General features: G+C 47.7%; 1 protein-coding gene across 2 annotated transcripts; it reads right to left on the reverse strand.

The window, feature by feature from the left end:
* Positions 1-1,148: 1,148 nt before the first annotated feature.
* Positions 1,149-25,204, reverse strand: TRPM8 (transient receptor potential cation channel subfamily M member 8). 2 transcript variants are annotated; one of them, XM_050339467.1, is made up of 19 exons: positions 25,149-25,204; positions 22,504-22,608; positions 20,918-20,991; positions 19,057-19,213; positions 16,357-16,534; positions 15,854-16,026; positions 14,478-14,652; positions 13,832-13,899; positions 11,907-12,104; positions 10,931-11,033; positions 10,268-10,386; positions 9,614-9,904; positions 9,203-9,298; positions 8,518-8,647; positions 7,234-7,379; positions 6,583-6,695; positions 5,788-6,004; positions 3,004-3,095; positions 1,149-2,308 (listed from the first exon to the last, which is right to left on the reverse strand). In XM_050339467.1, exons 2-19 carry the CDS (start codon positions 22,600-22,602, stop codon positions 2,137-2,139), a joined length of 2,601 nt encoding a protein of 866 aa, XP_050195424.1. In that variant the 5' UTR covers positions 22,603-22,608; positions 25,149-25,204; the 3' UTR covers positions 1,149-2,136. The 2 variants fall into 2 exon arrangements, with proteins under 2 accessions (XP_050195424.1, XP_050195425.1); XM_050339468.1 differs by having other exon boundaries at positions 1,179-1,270.
* Positions 25,205-27,006: the final 1,802 nt, after the last annotated feature.

Below are 27,006 nucleotides of genomic sequence, written 5' to 3' on the forward strand. Positions count from 1 at the left end.
TCCAAAGTCTTCACTGATTTACACACATGAGGTAATTCTACCTCAAAATGGCTCGGACAAGAAAACACTGGATAACTCTGACTTGAAGATTTGAATCTTACCCAAAGACTTCCAGCAACACAGTGGATTTGCTTATGAGCTGCTTCTCCCTTCCAGCACAACCAGCTCCTCCAAGGTCTTACAGTGCCCTTGGTAATTTCCCAGTAAACAACCAACTGCCTGGATTAGGCACAGAATGCCAAGCAGGAACTGCAATGCACCTGCCACAGAGACGACTTCTGGGCAGTAAGGACAAATCCAACTCACAACAAATGGATGGCTCTTTGCTTTCCTTCTGACAGCAGCACTTGAAACACTTCCTCATCACCGTGAACATGTAGGCAAAGATGACGAAAGGGAAGGGGATGGTCAGGCGACTGCAGTATTCCTGCACCAGGAAGTAACGCTGGAACTTCCACACCTGGTCGTTGTTCTCTTGCACTGATCCAACCGTGTAACTAATGGGTGAAGAAACAGAAAACACCCCCCAGGATTAGATACTCAGAGAGCCCCATCAGAGCCAGGGAATACAGCATTTCTGTGCTGCACCAGGGCAGGGTTTCACAGAGCCACAGAGTCACGGACTGGTTTGGGCTGGAAGGAACCTTAATCCCTCCCCAGGACACTGCACCAGCTTCCATCAGACTGCTGTGAGAAATGCAGAGCCCGAGGGCTGGCTTCCTGCTGTTTTCCAGGACTCCATTCCCCCTCCCAGAGATCCCAAGGAAGTGATGGCTCCTTTCTTACGTACCCAAACATGGCCACGAGCAGGTTCACGAGGAGGATGTTGGTTGAGAGCATGGAAATGCAGACAAGGGGAATGGTGATCCACTCGGGAAAGCGGGGCTGGTTGTTGGCATCCAGCTCCACACACAGGGGCTTGGACTCGTTCCCAGAAAAGGTGCAGCGGTCAAAGTTGTAGGTGGTACCTCAGAGGGGAGAGCAAACTGTGAGTCCTCTCCTCCTCTTTCTGCTGCTCAACACAGGCCTGGACAACCTCTAGAAGGACAGAGTCTTCCACCCAGCCACCCAGCAGAGATCCCCCCAGGAGGTAATTACCATCCACATCATCAGGGTACTGGCCAAACATGGCCAGGTAGGGCTCGTAGATGACCGATCGGAAGATCCACTCCCAGCGGTGCTCGTTCTTCCTCAGGATGCCTTGCCTGGCCACTCCAAAGGCCACCATCCACACAGCAAAGAGGAAGAGGAAGAAGAAGACGTCTATCATCTGAAAAAGGACGACAAGCGTCAGTGCCCCAACCGCACGTCTGCTCCAAGCCACGCGTGGTTTTTTGCTCCCGATTTCACCAACACACATCCACAAAAAAAATTAACAATCCCACTCAGGGAACTCCAAAAAATGTACAGCCAACCATAAAGGCACAGCATGTTTCAAATACAGGATATCCCCCTGGCACCAGACAGGCTCCACAAGAGCCAGAATCACATACAAGGGCTGTGGCTGCAGCCCCTGGCAGCCCATGTCAGGTGAAAGCAGCCACTCCTTCTGGAAATACCCCTGTGGATAGCTCAAACTAGCATTTATAGCCCAGACAGGCTAACAGTTCCTTGAATTTCCAGCTCTTAACAATGCACAGAGAACTGAAGGCTGGTAATACTCCAGCTGAGCTTCCCCAGTTACTACAGATCCACCTCCAGATCTGCCCTTCCACTAGCCCCAAACACCCTTATTATCAGACTTCTTCAAAACCACTGTAACAGGGACTCCTCACCACCCTCTTCTCCAGGCACCTGTGTGATGGATGCAGTGGAAGACAAAAATCCTCTTCCTATAACCATTTAGTATCACTGTCTTGTTTGGGGAACACCCACGTGGGCAACAGGAGTGATGGGATGCACCACTGAAATGTTTGAGACATGGAAGCTACCAGGAGCAACATCTCCTCTTCTGTTCTTCAGCCTGATGCTTATTCTTTCCCTCAGCACAGAAAAAAGCCCTGCTCTTAATTACATCCTATTTAAATCTCAATTCATCCTGTTCAGCAGAGCTGAACTTGCTGCCATCACCAAAACGCGGTGATTTCACTCTTGAGGGGAAAAAAAAAACAAAAAGAAAGGTGTTGCATCATTTATTTAGACTCTCTTGAACAGCTGCCAGAATCTTACCATCCTCTGCAGCATAATAATTTTGGGTCCTAGATTCCTGCTAACTGTGAAAATATGGATCAGCCTCAGAGTAAAAACTATGTAGTCCAAACAGAAAATGACTCTCCCGGAATACCAAGAGCTTTCATCAGAGTGAAGCCTGACGGAGACAGTAAAAGAAAATGAAGACAAGTGTTGGGTGAAACATGCAGAAGTCAGGCAGAAACACATGGAAACATTGAAATGGAGAGTGAAAAGCGAGTAAATTGTAAAGCAGAGCCCTCTCCCACCTGGTGATAGAAGTGTTTAATGCACACCTTTCCTACATCATCCCTGCAGCTCCTCTTACCTTCAGAACTGTTAACAACAAAGAAATTTGTACCTCTGGCTACTCCCACAGCCCTCCAAAACCACACAGGGCAACAACCCCTCCACTGCACTGAGGTACCAGCAATAACCTACAGCTGAATGAACAACTAGCCTGGAAAAAGTGTTTGCATCATTTCTTTGCCATGGTTAACTCACCCCATCAAGTAAAACAGGTTCTGGGAGATAACAACACTGTTAGACTGTGGGAGGGACAATCACAGGCCCCTTAAACACAGCACACTGAAGCTCAAAGAGTCCAGACTGCCAGACTAAGTAGTGAGTAACAGGAGCCAGGGAGAGTCCCAAAGATCTCCTGACTTCTTTTTTGTTTGTTTTTTTGAGTTAAGATTTGGTAGTATTGGGGGTTTCATAAAGAACAGGGAGCTTCACAAACATATTGTTTCCTAATATCTCATTACAGGTTGTAGTCAAAACCCACGAAGGAAGCAAAGCCATACCACAGCCAGAAGAAAAGGTGCTACTCACCTGAACACAATCCCTGCTATGAAGTAGAAGATGGCCAGTGTATCCATAACATTCCACAGATCTGAGAAATACTTACTGCCATTTATGTACCACTGGGAAGGAAAAAGAGCAGAAAGTAACCCCCACACAACACGATTTCCTTGCCCAATTCTTTCTGCTTTTCATTTCCCCCAAAGGGAGGGGGTTTAATATATCCAACAATGCCAGAAATTACTGGCCACCTGTTTTTCAGAATCTGGGTGTGACCCACTAAGAGCAATGAAACACTGAGGGGAGGAGGGGGAGTCACTTAAGTGGGTTGATGAATTCTGGCTTCTGTTCTTTCACAGAGGTCTTCAGGAACCTGTCCCTGGCTACATGCACATGCTTTGGATCAAAGATGCAGACTGAATTTATTCCTTTAATGACCTGGCTCTCCATTTATGAACTGCAAGTCCAGTGAGAATCTCTGCCCATTCCCAGACTAACTGGCAGTGCAGCCTGGATCCAAAGTTTGTGCAAGAACCGACGTCCTGAATCAGTTCAGAGGCGACTCATGAGGAAAGAAGGTTAATCAGGAGAAAGCTCTGCCAGGCCTACAGAAATAAACGGTGTCCCTGATCATAATTCTTTTTAATTTTCACTGAAATGATCAAAGTTTAGGGGAGTACTGGTCAGTGAATCTAACTGGCACATCCAAGGAAAGCCATTCTGCTCTCAGTACCATTATGGGGGACAGAGATCAAGGGGAGTGCTCTCCCAGGTGGAAAAGAAGCTGTGAAGTAGAGAGCCCCACTTTATTATTCCAATTGCACTTCCTTCACGTGCTGGGACGCACAGCTAAAATGGACAAGGTGGCAGCTGCCAGGGTGCCAGGCTCAGGAAATACCTTAGGAATTCATGCCAGGCAGCATTTCAGCACTTCAGGGGACACACAGCCCTTTCTTACACCTTAAGGCACCAAAGGCTGAGCACTGAGCGGGGACAGCACATCTCAGAGCCGTGACATCAGGCTGTCTCTGCCCAGGAACTCCCTAAATCAAACAGAACAACATAGAATGCGGTGCAGGTCAGTCCTCAAATTCCAAGCACTTCCTGCTGCTGGGGCTTCAGAGGTTCTGCCCTGACTCCTCTGTCTGAGAAAATGGAGCTTTCCTGCACACTCACCAGGCTACCCACTCACCTGGCTGGAGGCTGCATCCGTGTGGCTACAGACACAGCAGGGAAAAGGCCCCTCCGATGTCACTGTGGCCACGACAGAGCAGCTCCAGCCACTTACTCATCTCTGGCACCAGCAGAACAGAAGACAGGGCTGAGCCAGTGGCTCATGGTTTGGATACATGGTTCAGTTCTCCTGCTCTAAGGCTGGAACAATGTCTAGTAGCTGTCACTTCCACAGCCGCCCCGCTCACCCAACAGAGGGCTGATTTGTCCCCAAAACTGGTTATCCAACTGCAGCAGCTACAGTGGGAACCCAGCCAACACTACTCTTACTTTTCCTTGGATGTGAAAACAAAATCTGACACATCCCTAGCTTTTCTTTTTCTTTTTCTTTTTTTTTAATATTAAGGACACAGATAGTATTTTGATGCAGAGTTAGACTAATGCACACACAATGTATCTTGGAGGAAGCCAGGGAGAAATTTCCCTGAGAAACTTAAGAGGATTGGAACACTTTTCTGCATTCTGCTCCTTAGCAGAACAGCTTTGAAGTCAGGACACTGGCTTGACATAGCTAAATCTTCACCAAAGTCTCTGTTTTAGTTGCCTCCACTCCCACAGCCAAATTGGCCACTAGTTATTAATGGGATTATTGGGATCTGCAACTGTTCTACCTGCTCAGGGTGGCAAGGAAAAGGGACATTGGGAGGAATTTAAAGTTTCTATCCCTAAGGCATTTCCCCAGGACTTTTGCTGGGTACACACAGGAAGTGCAAGGACAGGTCCAGAGACACCAGAACCTAAATCAGCAGAAACAAACACTCCATTAGTGTTTTCACTGCAAAAGAGTCTCGTATTCTCCCCCACTTTCCTCAGCAAGTAAACCTGACATAAACAAGGTTCCTAAAAAGGGAAAAGACCACAATAACATCAACGTCAGCAATGTCACCTGAGCTCATGTAAAAAGTGTGCCTTACAGGAGCCAGAAAACAGCACTGCAAACACCAAACCACACACCCAGCCACTGCTCTTCTGCTTTCTCCTGCATGCTCCCACTGCTCTGAACACTGACTGGCAGGGACCAGCTTGCCCAAAACCCAACCATTTCATGTGTCCCCTTACACGTGAAGTGAGAAGACACCAGTACGTGGCTGGCTATAAAGGCTGTCCTGCATGCTGCTCCCACACCACAGCTTATCTGCTCCTACATTGAATTAGTAAGAACTGTACAGATGATTAAAAGCTAAACAGAAATACATAAAGGGGTGGGATGCGGAGAAGGGAAGCGGCAATCACTTGATCTAGGAGGTAAGCACCCAGATAAATGTGCTAAATCTAATCCTCTGTTCTGAACTGCTTTGGCAAGCCAAGCATTCCTGAGAAATATCTCCACTGGCATCAGCTTATCCACACACTCCTCTTGGTGCACGGACCCTGCAGCTACTGGGGCACAAGTAGGAATTAAATATCAAAGGAAAATAAAATATCTATTGAGCCTTGAGCTGCCTGAACACCCACCCCATCACCCCAAGATATCCCCCTGCCCCTGAGCACCAGCCTGTGCTGCCTTACACTACTACAGGGAGGGAAAACCACAAGGCCTTGGCTCTAACACTGAACACTGGGGTTGCAAGCGCTGCCTACTTGTCTCACTTCATCACAAAGCAGAATGAAGACCAGCACGTAAAGGATGATCTCCAGGGCGGTGGGCTCCTTCTGGAAGTCCATCAGCAACACGTAGGCGAAGAGCAGCAGGAAGGCGATGTAGAAGATGGCATTCCAGGAGAAGACCACGAAGGGGGAGGTGAAGAAGGACACGTAATACAGGAAGAGTTTCTTACTCCTCTCCACAGGCTTTTTCCTGAGGGATGAAAAGAGGGAAAAGGTCTCAAATCATAGCTTTTATGCCTGGTAACACCTGTGTTCTTCAAAGCAAAAATGGGAAAGGTGCAGAGTCTAGCATGGGATGTTACTTCAGAGGTGAGGCCATCCTGCATCCACTGACCTCGGGCACTCCAGAACACTTGTACAGCTTCCAGGCCAGGATGGAGGGGCTTGGAGCAACCTGGTCTAGTGGAAGGTGTCCCTGCCCATGGCAGGAGGTGGAATGAGATAAGCTTTAAAGGTCCCTTCCCACCCAAACCAGTCTGGAATTTTGCAATCTTAACTCCAAGATTGGAGTGAAGACACAAACTGTTAAGAGTTCACTCAACTTCTGAGACTGATTGAACACTAGAACAGGTTTTCCAGGGGGCTGTGGCATCTCTATCCCTGCAGAAACTCAAAACCCAACTGGACACAGTCCCAGGCAACCTGCTCCAGTCAACCCAGTCTGAGCACAGGGTTGGACTGGGTGATCTCCTTCCAGCCTGAACTGCCCTAGGATTCTGCAATTAATTGACTTGCTTGCTTTCTGCTAATGAGAAGCCAGTTAATTACCTGAATGAGATGAAACCACAGCCTATTAAAGGGAAAAAGAACAGGCACAGTATGATCTTCCAGTTCTTAGTGTCTCTCGAAATCTCTCCATACCACTGCTTGGAAAGGAAATTCTGCAGGGAGGAAGAACACATTCTCGTTTGTTCTAACAGCAATGAAACAACCTAGAAGTGCTATTAAAAAGCATTTGATTTAGTAAAAAGAAAAACCAAAACTTTGAGATTTCAATCAAAATAGTTGAGACTTCTGTTTCAACAATAAAGAACGCTTTCTGCATTAGTAACCATGTGCCAGGTCCTTAGTCCAGCCATTCTCCATCTGTGTGATGAGGAGTTAAAAGTGAGGCTGAGAGCAGGACTGGACCTGATTGATAAGACACATATAAATCATGACCTTTTATGTAATGCCCATCCACACCAGGTCTTAAATCCACACTGTGCATATACAGCGCCGTGCCAAGGCAGAAATCACTTCAGGCACTCTCTACCATCCAGTTCATTATGATTTACAGCTTTAAATCAAGATTCTTCCCTCCTGACTTAGCACTTGTGGGTAAATCAGCCACCTCCTGTTTCCACAAGAGGAGCCACACACGTGGTCAGGAGTTACAGCCATCCATCTGAGCACCTTCTGTGCACTGCCATCACCCACCTGCACGCCTGGCTGGGCAATAAACTGCTGGTCTCTGGCTTCCACTGCCAGTTCCAGGCAGTTGCTCCCTCCCCAGGCTTCACAGGAGTAAGTCAGCAGCTGCTCGGCCAGCTCCTCGTCGTTGCTGTAGCACTCGGTGAACAGCTCTGGAGGGAAGAGGCAGCCCCGCACTGAGCTCCAGCTTCCACTTCCCACCAGCTTGGGTGCAACTGCCTTCAGTATAACAACATCTGCAGTACCAGAGCGTGCAGACAAGCAGAACTCCCTTCACGTTTTCCCCGCTGTAGAACAACGTGTGTGTTGCTTTACAAACCCCACCTGCACGTGTTACAACCCACGGCTGGATGGGAAACTCTAACACTAAATCAGCTGACAAAAGGGACAGCGCTGGGTTGAGATCTGCACTAAAACGCAGAGTAAAAATATGAGCTTTTCCTTAAATGACTCAGCATTTCTACCTATTTCGTCTTCTTAAATTCCATTTGGCACTGATCTAATGGATTACAGTCACTCCCATATTAAGGGCTGGGAAACGTCAGAATCTGATGCTTTTTCACTGGGAAATGCTTTGTTCACCCATTCACTCCTCAGTGTCTTGCTAAATCAGACCTGAGGGATGCAGACACTTGTAAGAAAGTTTATTGAAGCAGTTTTGGCCCTGTGGAGTAGGAGATGCTTTCTGATAACAAGCAAGATATTTTCAGTGTGGCCTTGTACCACTCCTTATAGAATCACAGAACCATTTAGGTTGGAAAGGCCCTCTAAGATCACTGACTCCAATCATTAGCCCAACGCTGTCATCTTAGAATAAGGAAGGGATATGATTTTTCAGTTCAGAATTTAGGGATCCAATCTACTATTTACCTGCCATTTATTCTCACTCCCCAAAAGTGCTCCTGCCAATCTGAAGGGTGGCTTTTCCCAACCTGAATATTACACCAGTGCTCATGGGGAAAGCTTCTCTTTTTCCATTTTCTCCTCCCTGATTGTGCGACACCCTTCTTCTAGCCTTGCCATTAGAGTAAAGCAGCTTTTATTATCCTACAAGAGAGGTTCTCTATCCCAAAAAACCCCATCCCTCACCACCTGCTTTTGGAGGCAAGCTGTTCAGACAAGGACACACAGTGTCTACCAGGAACAGACAGTGTAGAAGAGATTTCCAAGCAGCAGGAACACATGTTGACATTAAAGAAAAACACTTCACGTTGGATATTTAGTTTTCAACTCCCTGATCTCTGACCCCTCCTACTAAATTTGTAAAGAACTTAAGGAGAAGGCACTTACCCACTGCTCTTGTCTCATACTCGTTAGCGAGTTCCTCAGACTCACCAGCAGCATTTATGTCGTTCTTCACCTTGGCCATGCTTTTCAGGAGCTTGCTGGCCCCAAGGGCTGCCAAAGTGCAGCCTCTGGTCTGTGGAGAGGGAGAGAGTCAAGCCATGCAAATCCCTCTGTGAAGGGAACATGGTCACAGAATCACAGAACCAGAGTGGTTTGTGTTGGAAAGGACTTAAATGTCCATCTCATCCCAACCCCTGCCATGGGCAGGGTCACCTTCCACTAGACCAGGTGGAAGCTGACATATTCTCTAAAACTTATCCCCTTCTTTGCAGCTTCTCAGTTCCCTGTCAAGACTGGGAAGTGAAGATCCACCGAATGAATGATAACCAGCAGTGTGGTGGATTGGGAACAGCTCTGCAGCCAGTCTGAAAAGGTCGTGTGGGTGGGAACTCGGCATCCAAGCCTGAGCACAGATGAGAACATAAAACTGGCTTGGCCTGCTGACTCACACATGACCCTAAGAAATGACCCCACCAAACTCTAAATGGGCAACACTAAACCTACTTAGAGTCACCTAGCAATTATGTCTCCTGGTTTTGTGTCTGAAGATGGATCCAGAGCCTTCAGAGGCCTATAAACCAAGAGACAGAGAACCCCAATGTAAGGAATACAGGAGAGTTCAACTTACTTGCTCCCAAATGACTTTAGACAACTCTTTCTTGTTCTGAAGGACTGACCAGATAAACAGAGCTTGTAATGGGTGCCTTGTGATAGGACACTCCTCCTGAAAGAGAGAGCAGCAATCCCTCAGACCTCAGCTCACCAAACTGTTCTCAGCTGGCACAAATCCAAGCCTGCCACTCTCTTGTTTTCACATTTTCTTCCTGTCACAGCCCGCCCACCGACCCTCTCCCTCAGCTCTGAGCCACTTGTCACACACTGTGGCGAGTTAGGTTATATTTGGTATTTATAGTAAAGCCTTACATCAGTCTCCCTGTTTTCCCAAAGGTGGCTCTACAGGACATTTGAGCCACAGTCACTCCCTGCATTAACCCATGAAGCAAAGATAACCTCAGTCCCAGTGGGATCCACCACTTACTGAGAGGTGAATCTCCATCTCATCCTTGCTGTTTTTGTAATCCCTCTTGGCCCCTCTTCGGAAGTCCTCAACCATCTTCCACACGAAGGTGAGGAGGGCGTCGTTGTAGGAGTTCTTGGCGATCTGCAGGTTCTTGAACACCAGGCTGCTGAAGTTGTTGGTGTACAGCTCTCTCAGGACCTCCGTGGTGAGGAACTTGCGCAGATTCAAGCCATTTTCCAGGAACAGCTGGACAAATTTGGGCCTGTCCTTCACGAGGGCTGTGAACATCACGTCCTGTAGGTCGGCAGACTGGGAGGAAACGGGAAAGCAATGTTAGGGAGCACGTGAGCCATGTAAAGCTCACCTCTGGCCTGACACGTGGCTTGCTCACCTCTTCACCAGAACCAGCTTTTTTCTGCATGCAATTGCCTTTGTTGGGTGGCCCAGAGCACTTTTGGCATGGGCAGATCACCTTGGAAACAGTGACCACAGAATCACTGGATATCCTGAGCTGGAAGGGACCCTCGAGGATTGAGTCCAGGACACCCCAAGAATCCCACACTGCACCTGAGAGCGTCATCCAAGCGCTCCTTGAGCTCTGGCAGCCTTGGGATGCCCCTGTTCCCAGAGCCCCCTGTCCCACATGGCTGCACTCCCCCAGGGGGTTTGTACCTCCCAGTTGCGGTCATTGGTGAAGATCTCATCGCTGGCCAGGTCCAGCTGGTTCCACTCCAGCAGCAGCTTCAGCTGCCCGTTCCAGTTATCCCTGTCGTGTTCATTGGTGCTGAAAGCTGCAGGGGGGAACAACCTCTAGGTAAAGACCAGAGAGCTTCCTGGCATGCTTGGCTCTGCTTCTCATGCTACCTGACAAGACTCCTTCCAAGTGTCTTTCCCATGTTCCTGAAAGGCTTTCAGAGGATGCTGGAGGCTCAGAGACACACATATGGTCCAACACAGGCCACACAAAAGCTGCCAAGATTACCTCATAACCACAATCAACACAAGTGTCGTGCAGGACACAAGAAGGAGTTTCCTTCAGGTTCCTCAGGGTCCTGCAAAAGGTTTCCCAACAGGGCCCTGCCAGCATCCCCAAAGCTCTCCTAAATCCCTTCCCAATTACCTGGTTTGGACCTCAGCCACACTAACAGATCCCACACTGTTCCTGTACCCTGCCCACACCACCCCAGATGAAGACAAGCTCTACCCTGTGGCAGGAGGGTAGAGAGATGGCACTGCTCTAAGGAAAACTGTCCTAGAAAACAAATAACCATCTTTTCCCATTCATTTTAAAAACCCAAACAAACCTCAACCACAAAAAAAAAAACAATTACTTGCCTTTGTACAGAGCAAAAGAAATGGCATTGCTCACAATTTCATCTCCAGCTTCTTCTATTTTGATCACTGTCAGTAAATGAGGGCTCTCAAGGACCTCTTTGATCTACAAAAAGAAAAAGTTCCATTTCAAAGCAATCAAGGCTGTCTAGTAGCTGATCTCCTGGAGCATTTGAAAAAGAAATTTCTCACCACGTTGTGGTAAAGTTGTTTCTCATCAGTCTCGTTTCCACCAATAGTTAAAATTTAAATAGGCCCAAAGAGAAGTAGATAATGACATTAAGTACAAGATTAATTATCCTCTGAACATACAGCAAATAACTGATTCCCCTATGCAGAACCAAAAACATATAATCTCAGAATAATGTTGTGGTGTATGTACACTACACTGTTGTGCCTTTAACTGCATTCCATGCACACAGAGCTGGCAAATCCACCTAACAGAGTCCCAGTGGAGATGGGGTGAAACACTGACCCAGAAAGCCTCCAGCCCTAAACATCCCACTCCTGGTGGGAAATCCCTCCTGCCCCACGGCTTTCTTCCTGCATGCCTTAATAAAGGAGCTCAGGGAAGAAGTGACAGAATCCTGAAGAAGAATCACTGCAATTTGAAGGTCTGTGGAGCAGCAGCAATAACCTCTTCTCTCTGAGCAGTTCTGGAACTGCAACACCAACCAGCTCAGCAGCCAAGAGGCACATCCAGCAGCCAGTGCTTCAGAGGAGTCACGAGCGTCCAGGAGCAGACAGTCACAAGACACCTGGCCTTGGCTCTCCTGGGACATGTGCTGACTTCCTAAAAGACTGGGACCCCTCACCTCCTTGTATCCCGATCCCTGTGAGAGTCTGGAATTGTCCTTTTTTTTTTTTTCAAATCCCCGTGGATATAACGTGGCAAGGAGCCCTGCACATCCCACAGGCATCACCAGGCAGCAACATCCCCGCATCCCTCGACCCTTCTCCCACAATCCCACACACTCACCCACTTGATCCAGCTTTCAGTCTCCTCCTCCGAGAGCCTGGAGATGGTGCGGGGCAGGAACCTGAGCAGGCTCTCCTTGACACAGGAGGAAGCAGGAGCGCCTTCTGCCTCCACCAGGCTCGCAATGACATCAGCGATCCGGCCAGAGCCTTCCACCACCACGCAGGGAATCTTACTCTTGATGGCCACGTTGATGGACTAGGGAGGCAGAGAGGATCACCTGGAGCGTGACTGCGTTATTAGAGCCTGCTACTGAGTAAGGAAGCCCAGAGAGCAACCCAGCAGTGCAGAAGAGTGTTTTTATTACTGTCCACTCACACATGACCAGTGGCAAGCCTCTAAAACATCACCCATCTAATGGCAGAGGGCTGCAGAAAGTCCCACAGAAACCGAGGGGCAGACATCACCATCTGCCAGATTTGCATAGAATCACAGGTGTTTTGGGTCAGAAGGGACCTTAAAGACCACCTCATTCCAACCCCTGCCATGGGCAGGGACACCTTCCACTAGACCAGACTGCTCAGCTTTTGAGTTGATCATCAAGCACTGGAAAGACACATTAGCAAAGAGACAGTTTTCTGAGAATTTAAAAAAAAAATAAAATCAACTTAGCATCATCAAAACCACAGACAGGTTCCTCCTGTCAGGTGGGGAGCAGGTCTGTGACAAAGGCAAGGTGTTTTTCTCTTACCAACTACATCAAAGTGGTTTTCTAAAGAAGGGTTCAGCTAAAGTGCACGTTTTACATCACTGGGAATTTAAAACAGAAGCTTGGAACAGTTTTATTTCTCCTCTGCTGAAGCTGATTCTTGTCATCACTCACAGAAGCTGAGAAAGAGGGAGCCTTTCCCTGCCAACATTTCTAAGTTTGAGGTCTGGCTAGGACAGACCCTCACAGCACAGAACCTGCTCTGTCATTTGGGATGAACACAGAACCTGCAAATGAGCAAGAAGGGAGACACAGGTGTCTCAGTGCACTTAGTGACACTGAGAAATAAAACTCAGGACAAGAGGGAACGGCCTCAAGTTGCACCAAGGGAGGCTGAGGTTGGACAGCAGGAAAACATTCTTCACTGAAAGGGTTGTCAAAGCACCAGAACAGGCTGCTCAGGGAAGTGGCAGAGTCACCATCCCTGGCAGTGTTCAAAACTGTGGAATATGGCACCTGAGGACATGGTTTGGTGGAGAACATGATGGGGCTACATTGTTGGAATTGGTCTTAGAGGTCTCTTCCAACCTTAATAATACCATGATTCTATTAAATAGCCACGAGACTGGTATGGATACTGAAATGAACCATCATCAAGTTACCTTCCAGAGGAACCTCTTGCTAGGAATTATGCATTTGGTTTGACAAGGCTTTCACTCATTCTGACCAGCCACTAAGTCTGTGTTAGGTGTCATTGCCTAACAGTGGCTCTGAGGTGTCTCTGTAACACACACGTAAATCCACAGCACGTAGAGCCAGCTCCTTCAGTGATGGCCAGATCCTCTCTTAAACATCAGCAGTTTGGAGTTAAAAGGAGATGGACACATTCAGCACCACCTTTTGAGCACAGCTTTCCCCTAAAACCTGAATGGATCCTTCATTTCACCTCAGGACCTCTGAATAACGCTCTGCATCCACAATGCCCTACAACCTATCTGTGGGAAAAGCAAAAACTGACCAGGTGAATGGAACCAGAACACCCAGGAAATGCTCAGGGAGGGCTGGGATAACTGAAATTTCACACAGGGGTTCAGACTAATTGATTAACATCAGCAGTGAAGTGGTAGCAGACCTGCAAAATCAGTTAGTACTGATTAACTTCAGTACTAACAGGAGAACAGAAAAGTACCAAGATCACCTCTTCAAGCAAAATAAATCATAAATGTCACTCTGCTTCAATTTCATCGTGGGCAATAAGTAAAAGAAATAAACTTACTTTCAAAGTCTCCTTCCCTCCACCTTGGGCAAAACACACAATGGGAATCTTCCCACCATAATTCGATTCTGTGAAACAGGCCAAAAGTAAAAAGAAGGACAGAGATTAAACCTACTAATGCAGTTTGAACAACTTCTGTTTCCTGAGTACAGTGAAAGAATTTCCAAGCAGTTCATGCAAAAACTAGTTTGACGTTGATTTTGCCACAGGTATTAACAGCTTTTCCTGTTTTTAAGGAAAACTCAGTTTTGACTAACATTCTGCATAGCTGGCTTCAGATCTGCTTCTCCAACAGAAGCCTTTTCCTGCTAGAAGTCAAAATTTTTTCCTCCAAAACATGATTTTACTGCACTTACCTACTACTTTGACCATTTTGAGTCTCAGCAAAAGGTTCTTATCACAAGTTCAAGATATACAATCCTCTGAGCTCACATTTTCAGTTGTAAAGGAAAGCTAAGAATCTCCAAACTCTAAGAGTTAGTGTTTGAGAGACATTCCAAGAACCCCCAAACCCAAAACACTTCTCCCCCCCCCAACAAAAAAAAAAAACCAGCTCTTTAACTAAGAAGTTAGTTAACTAAGAAGTTAGTTAAAGAGCATGCAAGGATGAGCAGGAGGAGCTCTGCACCCCGACCCCCACACCAACCTGGGATAACCCGCTCCGAAATGTACTTTTCCAGCTGGGTTCGTACTTTGGCCTCCGTGGTGGGGTGCCCGTGGGTGCCGTTGTCCACCAGCAGCAGATGGGTGTGGTTGTTGTCCAGGCAATACAGGGGGTCTCTCTTGAGGTCATCCATGATGTAGTGGGCCAAGTAGTTGCCCTAGGAGCACAAGCACAGCCTTGAACAGAGCGCCAGGGGCAGAGCACGCCTTGCTGGGAGGGTGGGCAGGCCCTGGCACAGGTTGCCCAGAGAAGCTGTGGCTGGCCCTGGATCCCTGGAAGTGTCCAAGGCCAGGCTGGACAGGGCTTGGAGCAACCTGGGCTGGTGGCAAGGTGTCCCTGCCCATGGCAGGGGATGGAACGAGATGGGCTTTAAGTCCCTTCCAACCCAAACCGTTCTGTGATTCTATGACAAGCCACGATAGTTGAACCCCAAGCCACCAGCTATTCCTCATTAGCTGGGAGTCCAAATTTCCTGACTCAGGACACTGCTCAGTGGCAGTACCAACAGCAGCAGAAGGCAGTGAGAGAAACCAGCACAGGAGCACAGCACAAATATTTGCAGAGAAAGTTTTTTTCACAAGAGTTGCCTGATTTGTGATGATCCTCTCCTAACTCCACCTCAGCCAACACTTTAGTCCTTTCAGAGATCCAGTTAAATTCATGCTTCCTTCAGCCATCCAAAACATTACACCTGTGGCAAACTTACTTTCACAGAATCACAGAACATGCTAAATTGGAAAAGATTATCAAGTCCAACTCCTGGCCCTGCACAGCACCATCCCCAAGAGTCACATCATTTCAACACCTCGCAGAATCTTTTAGCCCTTCTGAGATCATCCAGTTCAACCCTCAAATATCCTTAGAGATCTAGTAGGACAGTTTTTTAGATGTGTTCTGCAATGTCTAGTGGACAAGAGGCAAGGGGAGCCATGCAAAGTTAGATGACAGTATCAGTGAAGATCCTTAACAACAGCAGCAAGAACAACTTGTCTTAGCTGGTGGGAAACCCCACTATGGGTGAGTGCACAGGGATTTTCCTGGGGCTTAGAATAACCACGGAAGAGGTTATTCCCTAATGCAACACCAGACATGGAATTAGGGCTGCTGAACTTCCACACAGACATGCTCAAATCTGGTACAGCTGAAATCCTCCCCACCAGGCCTGATGTGTGTGACCATCTCAGACACTCTGGTTTCCTCCTGTTCTGGGAGGAGCACCTGACGTTTTGAGGCCACAGCCTCCTCTTTCTTCTCCCACCACCCCATCCATGTGGCACTTGGGGACATGGTTAGGTGGGGGTTGGACTCGATAAAGGTCTTTTCCAACCTCGTGAGATCCCCGGTTCCCCGCTGCTCACGTCGCTGTCGGCCGCGCGGATGAGGGTGTCCCGGTTGGAAATCATGCCCCAGGCCGCGATGCCGATGGCCACCACGTTCTCCTCGGAGCTGCGGCTGATGGTGTTGTCCCTGACCACCTCCCCGATGTACTTCATCAGCCCGTAGTGAGTGCCCCCGGTGAAGATCCAGGCCCCTGCAACAACACCACCCAGTGACCCGGGGGGAACGCAGGGAAACACCCACCCTGCCCTCTGCCTTCACATACAACCACCCAAACCCCTGTTGTGACCTTAGGGGAGGTGTTTGTTCCTCAATTAAACACAGAAGATGTGCTACACGACTCACCCCACGCTAACCCTCGACCCTGTTACTCCCAAACCGTGGGGTCACGCGAGTCCCAAACGCACCAGCCGGGCAGAAGCAAAGGGAACGCTCTGCTTTCCTCCTCACCCTTTGAGCTGCTGCCTCTCCCAACACCGCCCTGCAGCGATCAACCCCCCCAGGCCCCACGGCAGGTCCTCACCCTTGGACTGGGCGATGTAGATCAGCCTGCTGAATATCTTGCGCATCCGGGGCTTGAGCGCGAAGTTCTTGGCTCCGCCGGTGACGGAGATGACGAGGTTGGGGGTCTTGAGGTGCCAGTGCTGGGTCATGAGGTCGTAGAGCGTTTCGGAGTCCGTGTCACACGACAGGCGGATGTACTTGGGGGAGAGGAAAGGGGAGAACACACAGAGCGGGATGACCAAATATCCCAGTCCTGGACTACACCCATAGGAGCGTTTCAAGTGTAACACATAACAACTGTATCAAACATGTGGTACGGGTTGGACTCTGGCTTTGTCTTGCTTTGCCATTCAAGAGCCTCTTCACAACTCCATCAACTGGTGGGATGGACTTTTGGAAGACAGCTATGGCTACACAGCCCATATCGGGGGGACGAAAGGGAGCAGCTCAGACCTGATTCATGAAGACCTTGCAGAGATTGCCCAGTAGAGCAAAACCAAAAGACTCATCTGAGGAAGAAAAGCCCCTGAGGCACTGAAGTTGAATGAAAGAACAGATGCCTGTGTTCCAGGACGGGTTCCCAGGAGGAGTGAAGGCATTTGGCTGAGAACAGAACATCACAGGGGATGACTGGCAGGCTGCAGCACCCACACAGGAGAGCTAAGGGACTCCCTCAGCTTCTGCTCTAAGAAGCTTGAGCCACATAAAGCTTTGGGTGTTTGTCAGGAGAGGGTTCTCCTCCTGGGAGAGTGGAGGCTACCAGTAAATTTAACTGGTGAGCCAGTAAGCCATGCCCACGGCAAACCTCATTAGAGCCCCTCGGCTCCGGCACTTCCCTTCTCCACAGAGCAACGGTGCCATCTCCTGGTGCTGCTGGACAGTGCTCCTGACCACGGCCACGGCTCAGAGGAGCCTTCTGGGGATCGACAGCTCCCAGAACACAAAACACAGCGACTGTGATGTCCCTGGGTGTCGCAGGGTCCGAGCAGCGTGGTGGGAACAAAGAGCTCGAAAGCAGGACTTACTGATGGTAGGGATTTTATACAGAATCCCAGGGTGGTTTGGGCTGGAAGGGACCTGAAAGCACGTCTTGTTCCATCCCCCTGCCACGGGCAGGGACACCTTCCACCAGCCCAGGTTGCTCCAAACCCCATCCAACCTGGCCTTGGACACTTCCAGGGATCCAGGGGCAGCCACAGCTTCTCTGGGCAACCTGTGCCAGGGCCTGCCCACCCTCACATGTGGTGAAGGATGAATTCCTTCCCAATATCCCATCTAACCCTGCCCTCTGGCAGTGGGAAACCATTCTCCTTTGTCCTGTTCCTCCATCCCTTGTCCCAAGTCCCTCTCCAGCTCTCCTGGAGCCCTTTTAGGCACTGGAAGGGGCTCTCAGGTCTCTCCAGAGCCTTCCTTTCTCCAGGCTAAACAATCCAAGCTCTCTCAGCCTGTCCTCAAACCTGTTTATGTGTTTGTGGACATCTGATTTCTGATCAGAACGTTTTAGGACTCATCTCTCTCCTAAAAAGCACCAGTCAGGCTATAAAACTTCCCATCCCTCACCGACAATGGACAGCAATTCTCAGGTCACCTTGGGGTTGAAGTTCTCCCCACCGAGCATGAGACCAACAAGAAGTACTCTGCAATCTCTGAGAGCAGCAGGTACCCTTGCTAGGTAGGGAATGAAAGCAGGGAATGTGACTCCAGCCACTCCAGTGCTGATGGGATGGATTTGGAGACAAAAGTCTTGAACAAAGTATGCTCTGAAACGTGCACAGCGGCCTTGAGAGTCCTCATGAAACAACTGTGGGCACACACAAACTGATTTCCAAGGTTGGAAGGGGGGGACACAACCAAAGGAAAGAACATTTAAGCTTTGAGAACCCTGAAATACTGCAATAGGGTCACGCATTTCTTCTTCCAGTAAAGTCACACAGCAGTTTACAACACACAGTATGGAAGCTGAAATATGCATATCAAGAAACATTTGAAGTGTTCAGCTCTGTCTAAGCGTGATTCAAAACCCTCAGTCTTATTTCCCACTCAAGTGCCTCTTATTCCTGCTGCTTTGCATAAAACAAACCCAATTAATTTACACAGTGGGCTCTGATTTCTCTCATTTATTTTGAGTGTCTCAAGCAAGCTGCACTGGTGGGAAGCATCAGTCTTTTAGGAGGCAGATGAGCTCAGCCACACGTGACTCCTCACACAGTATCAGTATAAATCATCACAAACAGCAATACCAGCTTTCTCCTTTCCACTGCCCCCACTCCAAGTAAAAACACAGGGAAAAAAACAGCAAACAGAATAAAACCTCTCAGGTTCCACTGATTTCTTGCATCCCTCCAGAATTTACTGTTACTGTCAGATCTCCACCTTGAGAAATATTCCATATTCAATTGCTTATAGGCCTGAGCAAGCTGGTCCATGTGGATGTAAAATAATACTAGAGCATCACCCTCATTCACCCCTTCTCCTGCCATACCTAGCAACAGATAATCTCTTTTCACTCCCATCACCAGCCTAGGCAACAAAGAGCACAGCAGTAGTTATTCTTTATTACCCTTTTTTCAGGGCTTGAGAAACCAGCTTATCTCCTTTCTAGCCTTACTCCTTCAATTAGACCAAAATCCACTTCATCTTCACCTTCCCTGCTTTCCCAGGGCTTCCACTGGCACCCAACAGGGGCCTCAGGGGCACCCCTAACACACCAGCCACTTACCTTGCCCCTTTTTCCCAAGTTTTCAAACTGAATGTCCCCGAAGGCATCGGTGGGGAGCTCCTTCGTGTGCTTCTTGTAGTTCCATTTCTCACTGGTGTTAACCTGGGTGCCCTCTATGTGCTGGTTTTCGGGGTATCCACACTTACACAAGTTTCCCCTGGAAGAAGAAGGGAACAGACACCCTTGATGACAAACCCAGTCAGGTCACCAGCAGCTTTATGCTGAACTCTGCAACTGTGTGCCCTCACGAAGAAAATGAACCAGAACGTGGCATCAGTGACCCCACCTGCTGCCAACCTGAGGTGGGAGAGTGGCTTCTTCCCCTTTTTGTGCTCTGAACTAGACAGCAAGAGCTCACTGAGGCTCTTCTCCCAAGGGAACAACTGTCAGGACACGAGGAAATGGCCTCGAGTTGCACCAGGAAGGGTTAGATTGGATCTCAGGAAAGATTTCTTCACTGAAAGAGCGGTCAGGCACAGACCCCTGGAAGTGTTCAAAAATCATGTGGGTGTGGCACCCGAGGACATGTTTTAGTGGTGAACAAGGTGGTGTTGATGGTTGGACTTGATGATCTTAAAGGCCCTCTCCAACCCTAATAATCACAGAGTGGCAGAATCGTTAAGTGCAATTGTCTCCCAGGCAAACCCAGGGCCTGAGTGGTGTCTAAGCACACCCAAGGCACTCACATGAGGAGGGAAGGGCTGTCTGGTCTCTGAGCAGGTTTTCCAGGCAGTTTGCTCCATTCTTTCTCTCTCTTCCCAGCCCAGCATCCCTTCCTGGTGTGCAGGCACTGCCCCTTCCCTCCTCACCCACACCATCTGCAGCAGGGCAGGAGCAACCTGCACTTGGGCTGTGCAGCACTGGTGGGGAAAGCTAGGAGAACTCTTCCTGGGAAAAGCTGCACCTCCACCCACGAAATGTTCTGCACAGCCACATCCCTCAGAGGGCACGGACAAAGGGTCACTGCTTCTCTCCCTCCAGAGAGGTTCCCTCCACTCCGCTGCAAATCAAACCAGCTCACCTCAAAACCACACAGACCAAAATAACCCAGCGAGTTCTGCAACCCTTTCCCCGTGGGCTCGGAGGAAGAGAAGCTGAGAGGAACCAGCTCCTCCATCCCCTGTTGGTCCTTTGCCAGACACCCCATTTTAGGTGGCAGAGGAGGACCCTAAGCAAGACTTTCTGAAATGAGATTAATTTCCCTCCCTCTCTCCGAGGCATTTTTCCTCCCAGCTTCAGAGCAGAATGGGGTTAGAGAGCTCTGAGAGCTCTATATTGGGATTTCTGCAGCTGCATTAGTTTGATCACTTTTCTCTTGAGACTACAAAAAAAACCACCAAAAGTCCCTGAAAGCAACGTTATGGTCCCCAAACTTGCATTGCACAGGTACCTGTGGTTGAAAATGGAGCCAGGACAGCATCTTGTCTTAAGAGAACATCAGCCTGAGCAAAACCTAGGGAGTGTCTGTCTCTGCTGTAAAGGCTGGTGCATGAAATCTGTGACTTGGCTTTAAGAGGAAAATTTAAATTATGCAAACCTCTGACACATACATACATCGTTACACACCAATACCAGTACTGCATCCTTTAAAAGACCTGTACATTGCTGCAGTTATGCTTCAAATAGGGTATTTGATATCAATTAAACCCTGTGACAAAGCTGCTGGAAGGTCAGACCCATAGTTTTGCATCGAGTTGTTTGGGGAGCAACTCATACAAGCCAGACCAAGGTGTGGTTGCACTGCTAAATTCATTTCTTAACAAAAAAAAAGAGAAAAGCCAGCAGTTTACTCCCTGCCTTAGAAACACCCTCAGCTGCCAGCCCCCCACCCCTGCAAAACAATCGGAAAGCACCTCCTTACACTGACTTGGAGTCCTTCGTAAAAAAGACACATTCTCTCTTCTTAAAGTTTTCTTGGATGAAGTTGGCCAAATCCTGGAAGATAATTTTTAGAAGTTTATTTCTGACAACTCAAGAAACAGAAGAAACCTAATTAGCAGCAGTCAGTTTAAACCAAGATGCTACTTAAAACAGCGCAGCAAACACTGGTTCTTCCTGAGAGTAAAGAAAGAAAAGAAAGAAAGAAAAGAAAGAAAGAAAAGAAGAAAGAAAAGAAAGAAAAGAAAGAAAAGAAGAAAGAAAAGAAAGAAAAGAAAGAAAAGAAGAAAGAAAAGAAAGAAAAGAAAGAAAAGAAAGAAAAGAAGAAAGAAAAGAAAGAAAAGAAAGAAAAGAAAGAAAAGAAAGAAAAGAAGAAAGAAAAGAAAGAAAAGAAAGAAAAGAAAGAAAAGAAAGAAAGAAAAGAAAGAAAGAAAAGAAAGAAAGAAAAGAAAGAAAGAAAACAAAAAAAGAAAAGAAAGAAAGAAAAGAAAGAAAGAAAACAAAAAAAGAAAAGAAAGAAAGAAAAGAAAGAAAAGAAAGAAAGAAAAGAAAGAAAGAAAAGAAAGAAAGAAAAGAAAGAAAGAAAAGAAAGAAAGAAAAGAAAGAAAAGAAAAGAAAGAAAGAAAAGAAAGAAAAGAAAGAAAAGAAGGAAAAGAAAAAGAAAAGGACAACATTTTCCAGGGTAGAGGCTATTTGAACTCAACACATTAAGACCCCCAAAGGAGACCTGAACAACTTCAAGTCATGCTTTATGGGAGCTCAGTAGAATACAAAGCCTCTCCAGCTTGTTTAACCATTAACTCTCCTATTAACCTCGAAACTCCAGGAGCCCAGGGAAAGCTTTCACACTCGGGGAATGCAAATTCCTCCTTGACCTGCCTCTGCCAGCTACCAAAGCACAGCGCAGTTCTCACCTGCTGATAAAGGGTCGGCAGGGTTGTTTTCTTGGATTTGCAAGGCAAGATTTAGCTCAGGACAAAGAGGGGAAGACCTGAAGCTACAGTTAAGTTTACTAATTTGACACAGCATTTGTGGGTAAACAGCAACTAGAGCAAGTTATTCCAGGTCGAAAAAACACACAAAGTACAATATCCAAACCAAAGAAAATCAAAAGGAATGTACTTAACCAGTAGAAGTCACAATGGGGCAAGACCAAAAAGACAAAAGGGAGGGGGAGGCACTTGCTAAAGCCCTAAGAAGCAGCAAGCCGGTCAGGAGCAGGGAATCTGTCAGACAATTGCTGCAGTCAGCAAATCATTCCAGCAAAAGGGGGTGCTTCACGTAATTCTGTGTTGTCTGCCTCGGCCAGCAAGCTGCTCAGATTTGTCCCTCTGAAAACACGAGAAAAGATTTAAAACCAGGAGGGGCTGAGGACGTACAACAAAGAGTTTTACAGGGATGGAAAGGAACGCAGCACATCCTCAAGAGATGCCAGCAAATCACTGCTACTGCCCCAAGGGCGCTGCCTGGGGAATCCCCTCCGCTAAGGGAGCAGTGACAAACCCATCCTCCTGCTCCTGACGTGCCCCCAGTCCCTGTCCCAGGGCAGCAGGGGTGCCAGGCACTCACGGCGTCGCTGCAGGCCACGTCGATGCTGCGGGACATGCTGGAGTACAACAGCCTGGAGCTCTCGAAATTGCCATTTCTCCGGTGCCTCATGGTGCCCATGGAAACCTGGAGGAGCACGGCAGAGGGGTGGGGGTGGAGGAGCAGGTTTCTCTCACCAGCAAGGACACTTCGTGCCCTAGGAAGGCAAGGCAGAGGTTATTTCAATCCCACCATACAGATTAAGGAAGTACCATCCTCAAAAGGCAAAACATTCCAAAACAGTGTTTTCTGTTATTTCATACCTCAAAGAGACTTCCTTCTTTCTTTCCCCACTCCAAAAGAATGCCAAGGACACATCCTTTGAGGGAGGAACATACCATATATGCCACCCCATGAAATTCATGGCCATATCTCAACTCTGTCTCTGATGGGACGCTCAGGACTTGGCTGTTCAGGGCTCAGGCACCTGAGCAGTGCCTAGCCCAGTGTATTTACAGATTAAAGGGGATTTTTGAGTACATTTTGAGTACAAAGAAGGCAAAGTGCAGTGTGGAAGCACGTGGCTCAGCAGTGACCCAGGAGCTTCCAGCAGCAGCTCTGTCCAGCCTGGAACAACCACAGTCAACACACACAGTCCAAAGGGTGAGTGGACTGGATATTGGATCCAAGAGTTAGGAAGTCACCCTTGGGAGCAAAGTGACTTCAGGTGCCCTCTAAGGCACATCCCTGTATTAAACTCACCCTCTTTGAAGGAGCATCACTGCCCTTGCAGCAAAGCACGGACAAAGACTGTACTTACTCTACTGCAAGCACTTCCATTCCCTTCCTGCTGCTTTCTGAATAATACTGGAAAAGGTCTTTTCCTGAAAGGAAAGCTGTCAGCCAGCTTACATGGTGAACTCAAAGTCCACCTGTCCTTCCAATGCTGTTTTCTCCTGCCTTGACCTCTGGGGTGACCCTGCCACTGCATGGCACAAAGCATCCCTGCCAGGCACAGAAACACTCATCCTGCTGCCCTGCTGAGGAATCCCCCTGTAAATACATAAAACTTCTGAGAGCCGAGAACCAGCAAGTGTGAAACAATCTCCTTAGGGCACCTGACACAGCAGGACTGGCACAGGCTGTGCAAGCTGCAGCTGTCAGTAAAATGATGGGAGTGTGATGTGGGCAACCCCCAAAGCAGAAAGAAAAGGCAAGATTCCACAAAACTACATACATTTTTATTTTATAGTTATTTTAAAAATCCTTCGAAAATCACGTTGTGTTGAGGGGGAGCACGACTGACTCGTCATTTTCTGTGCATGGTAGAAGCCTTCAGCTGCTTCTCCCAAATTCTGCAGCGAGCCTGGGATCTCCATCACTGCCAAGTGACAGGAAAAAAAAGCCCTCTTCTTCCCTCCCAGCTTCTGCACAGGACAGGAGAGATTTAAACCCAAGAAAAGGCAAAAGGCAGAAAGTGAAGGGGTGGATGAGAGGCTCCAACCTGGCAGTGAAGCACCGTGGAGATAAAGACATGGAAAAAACCCCACCTTGTCAGGCACAGTCTGCAAGAAACCTCAGGAGACTGGGACTGGGCAGCTGATAGGGATGGAAACCTGAGGTTGGAGGATATTGTTAACTGTGCACTGGGAGACATATTTCCTAATAACCCAGAAAGCAATTCTTACCATTTCATATGATTAATGTTCAGTGTAAAGATGTTTTCAAAGCTGTAATTCCAGATAAAAGCTCCGTGGAGGGAAATTACGTTTTGGTCCCGATCTATGCAACTTATTTATTGACAGTTTTACTGGCACTGTTGGTTTGTTTAATAAGTTTAACACCAGGAAACTGATTATGGACACAATTGTACAGAGAAGATTAAAAGGAAAGGGTATTAAATAATTAATTCCAAAGACTACAGGATTACAAGTTTGCCCCGCTGCAGAATTGATAAGAATGAATGTGTTGCAAATAAAAAAAAAAAAAAAAGTTTGAGAGCACAAAGGAGCCCTGAAAACGTGGGATTTAATTTTAAATTTAAGTTCTGAAAAGCATCACTGATAGCTCAGTGTTTGGCTGGTATCAGCGACGCCCATTAACTCCTCAAGCGTTGGAGGTAACACAGCAATAACATACATTCTAAAAGATGTGACACAGCTGCATCCCACAGAACAGGCAAACAGTTCATTTTTTTATCACATTTCCAACCCGTTAAATTAAATATATAAGATATTAAACGTATTAAAGCATAACTTTATTAAAGTAACACATACTGAGAGTAACAGCCACTAGAAAAACACCACAAGAATCCTCTAAAACATAAAGGCTAATGCTGTGGCTTCCACAGCGCTTGAAGGAGCATATCCCCAAGGAAACCTTCAGCTTGGAGGTGACTAAAAAGAAAGGGAAGTGACAAAAAAAACCCAGCTAGTTCGAAAGAGACTTTTAACGTAGGCTTTTAAAAACCGGTCCGCAACTGAGAAAGCAACACCAGCTTCCATTCCCGGGCAGCTTCCAGATAAATAAATATAACCCCTGTTAGCGTTAAACACAATCAATCCCAGCAGCTGACTGTGAGAAAGCTCTCAGGAAGCAGAGGATGCTGCCGAACTCCGGCAAATTCAAACTCTATACTCCTAAGGACAGAAAACGAATCAAGGTTTAATCGGGTACCCCAGACTTACCCGAGCCTCCAGGACGTGCCCCAGCAGCCCCACTGCGCTCACGGCTCCGGGAGGCAGCTTTTGATATACTCCGGCTCGCAAAGCCCCACCTTTACCCGTGTCACGCCTTCCTTTTGCGGGGGAGGGAGGGAGGGATCAGGAGCAAAGGGGAACAGCGGGATTGTTCATCAATTAGCAGCGAAAGCCGCTCAGTGCAGCGGGGCGGAGAGATGAGAGCAGCGATGCTGCTGTGCCCACCTGCTGCCCCTGGACCAGCAGCGCTGCAGCTCGTTCCTGTCAGCAACAAACAGCACCGCTGAAAAGCCAGGGGTATAAGAAAATGCTGGGGGGAATAAAGAATCAGATTTTAACGCAGCAGAAGATAGTGAAGCGCCTGTAAAATCGACACCTGTTAATCTGATTTTCAGCGAGGTTGGTGAAGCGCTGCAGAGGATTATGCAGGTGATGCTCTGACCCCCAAAAATATTAGGCAGTGTCCTAATTTTCTGTTTGGCACTCAGCAGGGAGTCATCTGGCTTTCTCCTGCCTTTAAGTTAAGGCTTTTCACTTTGGTAAGAGCAATTCCTATTGCAGTGATGATATTCAGTGAGTCCTTGGAGAGGCTGATTATCCCCAGTCCTCTCCCCTTTCAGAAAGCAGAGCTGCACCATGTGCTGCTGGAGAAACTTCTACAGCCTTTTAATCACCCAGTTTGAAGCCACTTTAGGCCAGGTTGGAGAGGACTTGGAGCAACCTGGGCTAGTGGAAGGTGTCCCTGCCCGTGGCAGGGGGTGGCACTGGGTGATGTTTAAGATTCCCTCCAACCCAAACCACTCCTGGATTCTAAGTCTCAGGATGATCTTTCCTTCTGTGACGAAAGGTAGGTTTATTATCCTAAATCTCACATGACCTTGGCATACACCCATCTCCATGTGCATGAATTATCACTTAGGGCAGCATCCAAGAGCTCCCTGTCACCTGGGGGCGGTTCAGCCCAAAGTTCACATCCAGTGATCCACTGCCCCTAAGGAATGCCCAGAAAACATAAACACCAAAGACAAGCAGCTAAGCCAAACTGGGCACCCCAAGCATAATTCAGAAACACTCTCTGAGTTTCTGGCCCAAGAGTTGTTTCTACAATGAGTGAAGTAAAAGCTGTCAGCACCAGCACTGTTGTTACTGATGCAGGAACCAAAATGGAGAAAGCACTTCTACTACTACAAAAAAATGCAAATTCATGTAGATATAAAAGCATTTTCCATTGCACTGAGAGCAGAGAAGAAGCTGTAAGGAAGAAGGATGCTTCTGCATGTGAATAAACCTTATAATCTTTTTTTTTTTTTTTTTTTTTTTGAAAAGCATGAAACCAGAAAACAGATTTAAGGAAAATGGTGCCTGAAGAGCTACAGAGATTTGAGCCCTGCTTCTCCCACGGTGGAGAAAAATAAGTCCAATAGGATTTAATTCCATGGCTGGTAGAAAATCACCTTCTATCCCAGGACCTGTGAGAGCTTGAGAGGGGTTTTTTGTGGGTGAAGGCAGAATTCATGCTGCCCCTGTGAAGTTAAATAATATAACAGAATCCCAAGATGGTTTGGGTTGGAAGGGACCTTAAAGCTCATCCAGTCCCACCCCCTGCCATGAGCAGGGACACCTTTCACCAGCCCAGGGTGCTTCAACCTGGCCTTGGACACTTCCAGGGATCCAGGGGCAGCCACAGCTTCTCTGGACAACCTGTGCCAGGGCCTGCCCACCCTCCCAGGAACAATTTCTTCCCAATATCAAACCTAAATCCCTCCTCTTTTAGTTTAAAAGCATTTCCCCTTGTCCTTTCACTATCTGCCTCTGTAATATATATTAATTCTGCTTGTAAAATCTA

The sequence above is a fragment of the Myiozetetes cayanensis genome, unplaced genomic scaffold, assembly GCF_022539395.1.
Source record: "Myiozetetes cayanensis isolate MyiCay16 unplaced genomic scaffold, myiCay2020 scf9, whole genome shotgun sequence".
Classification (NCBI taxonomy): Eukaryota; Metazoa; Chordata; class Aves; order Passeriformes; family Tyrannidae; genus Myiozetetes; species Myiozetetes cayanensis.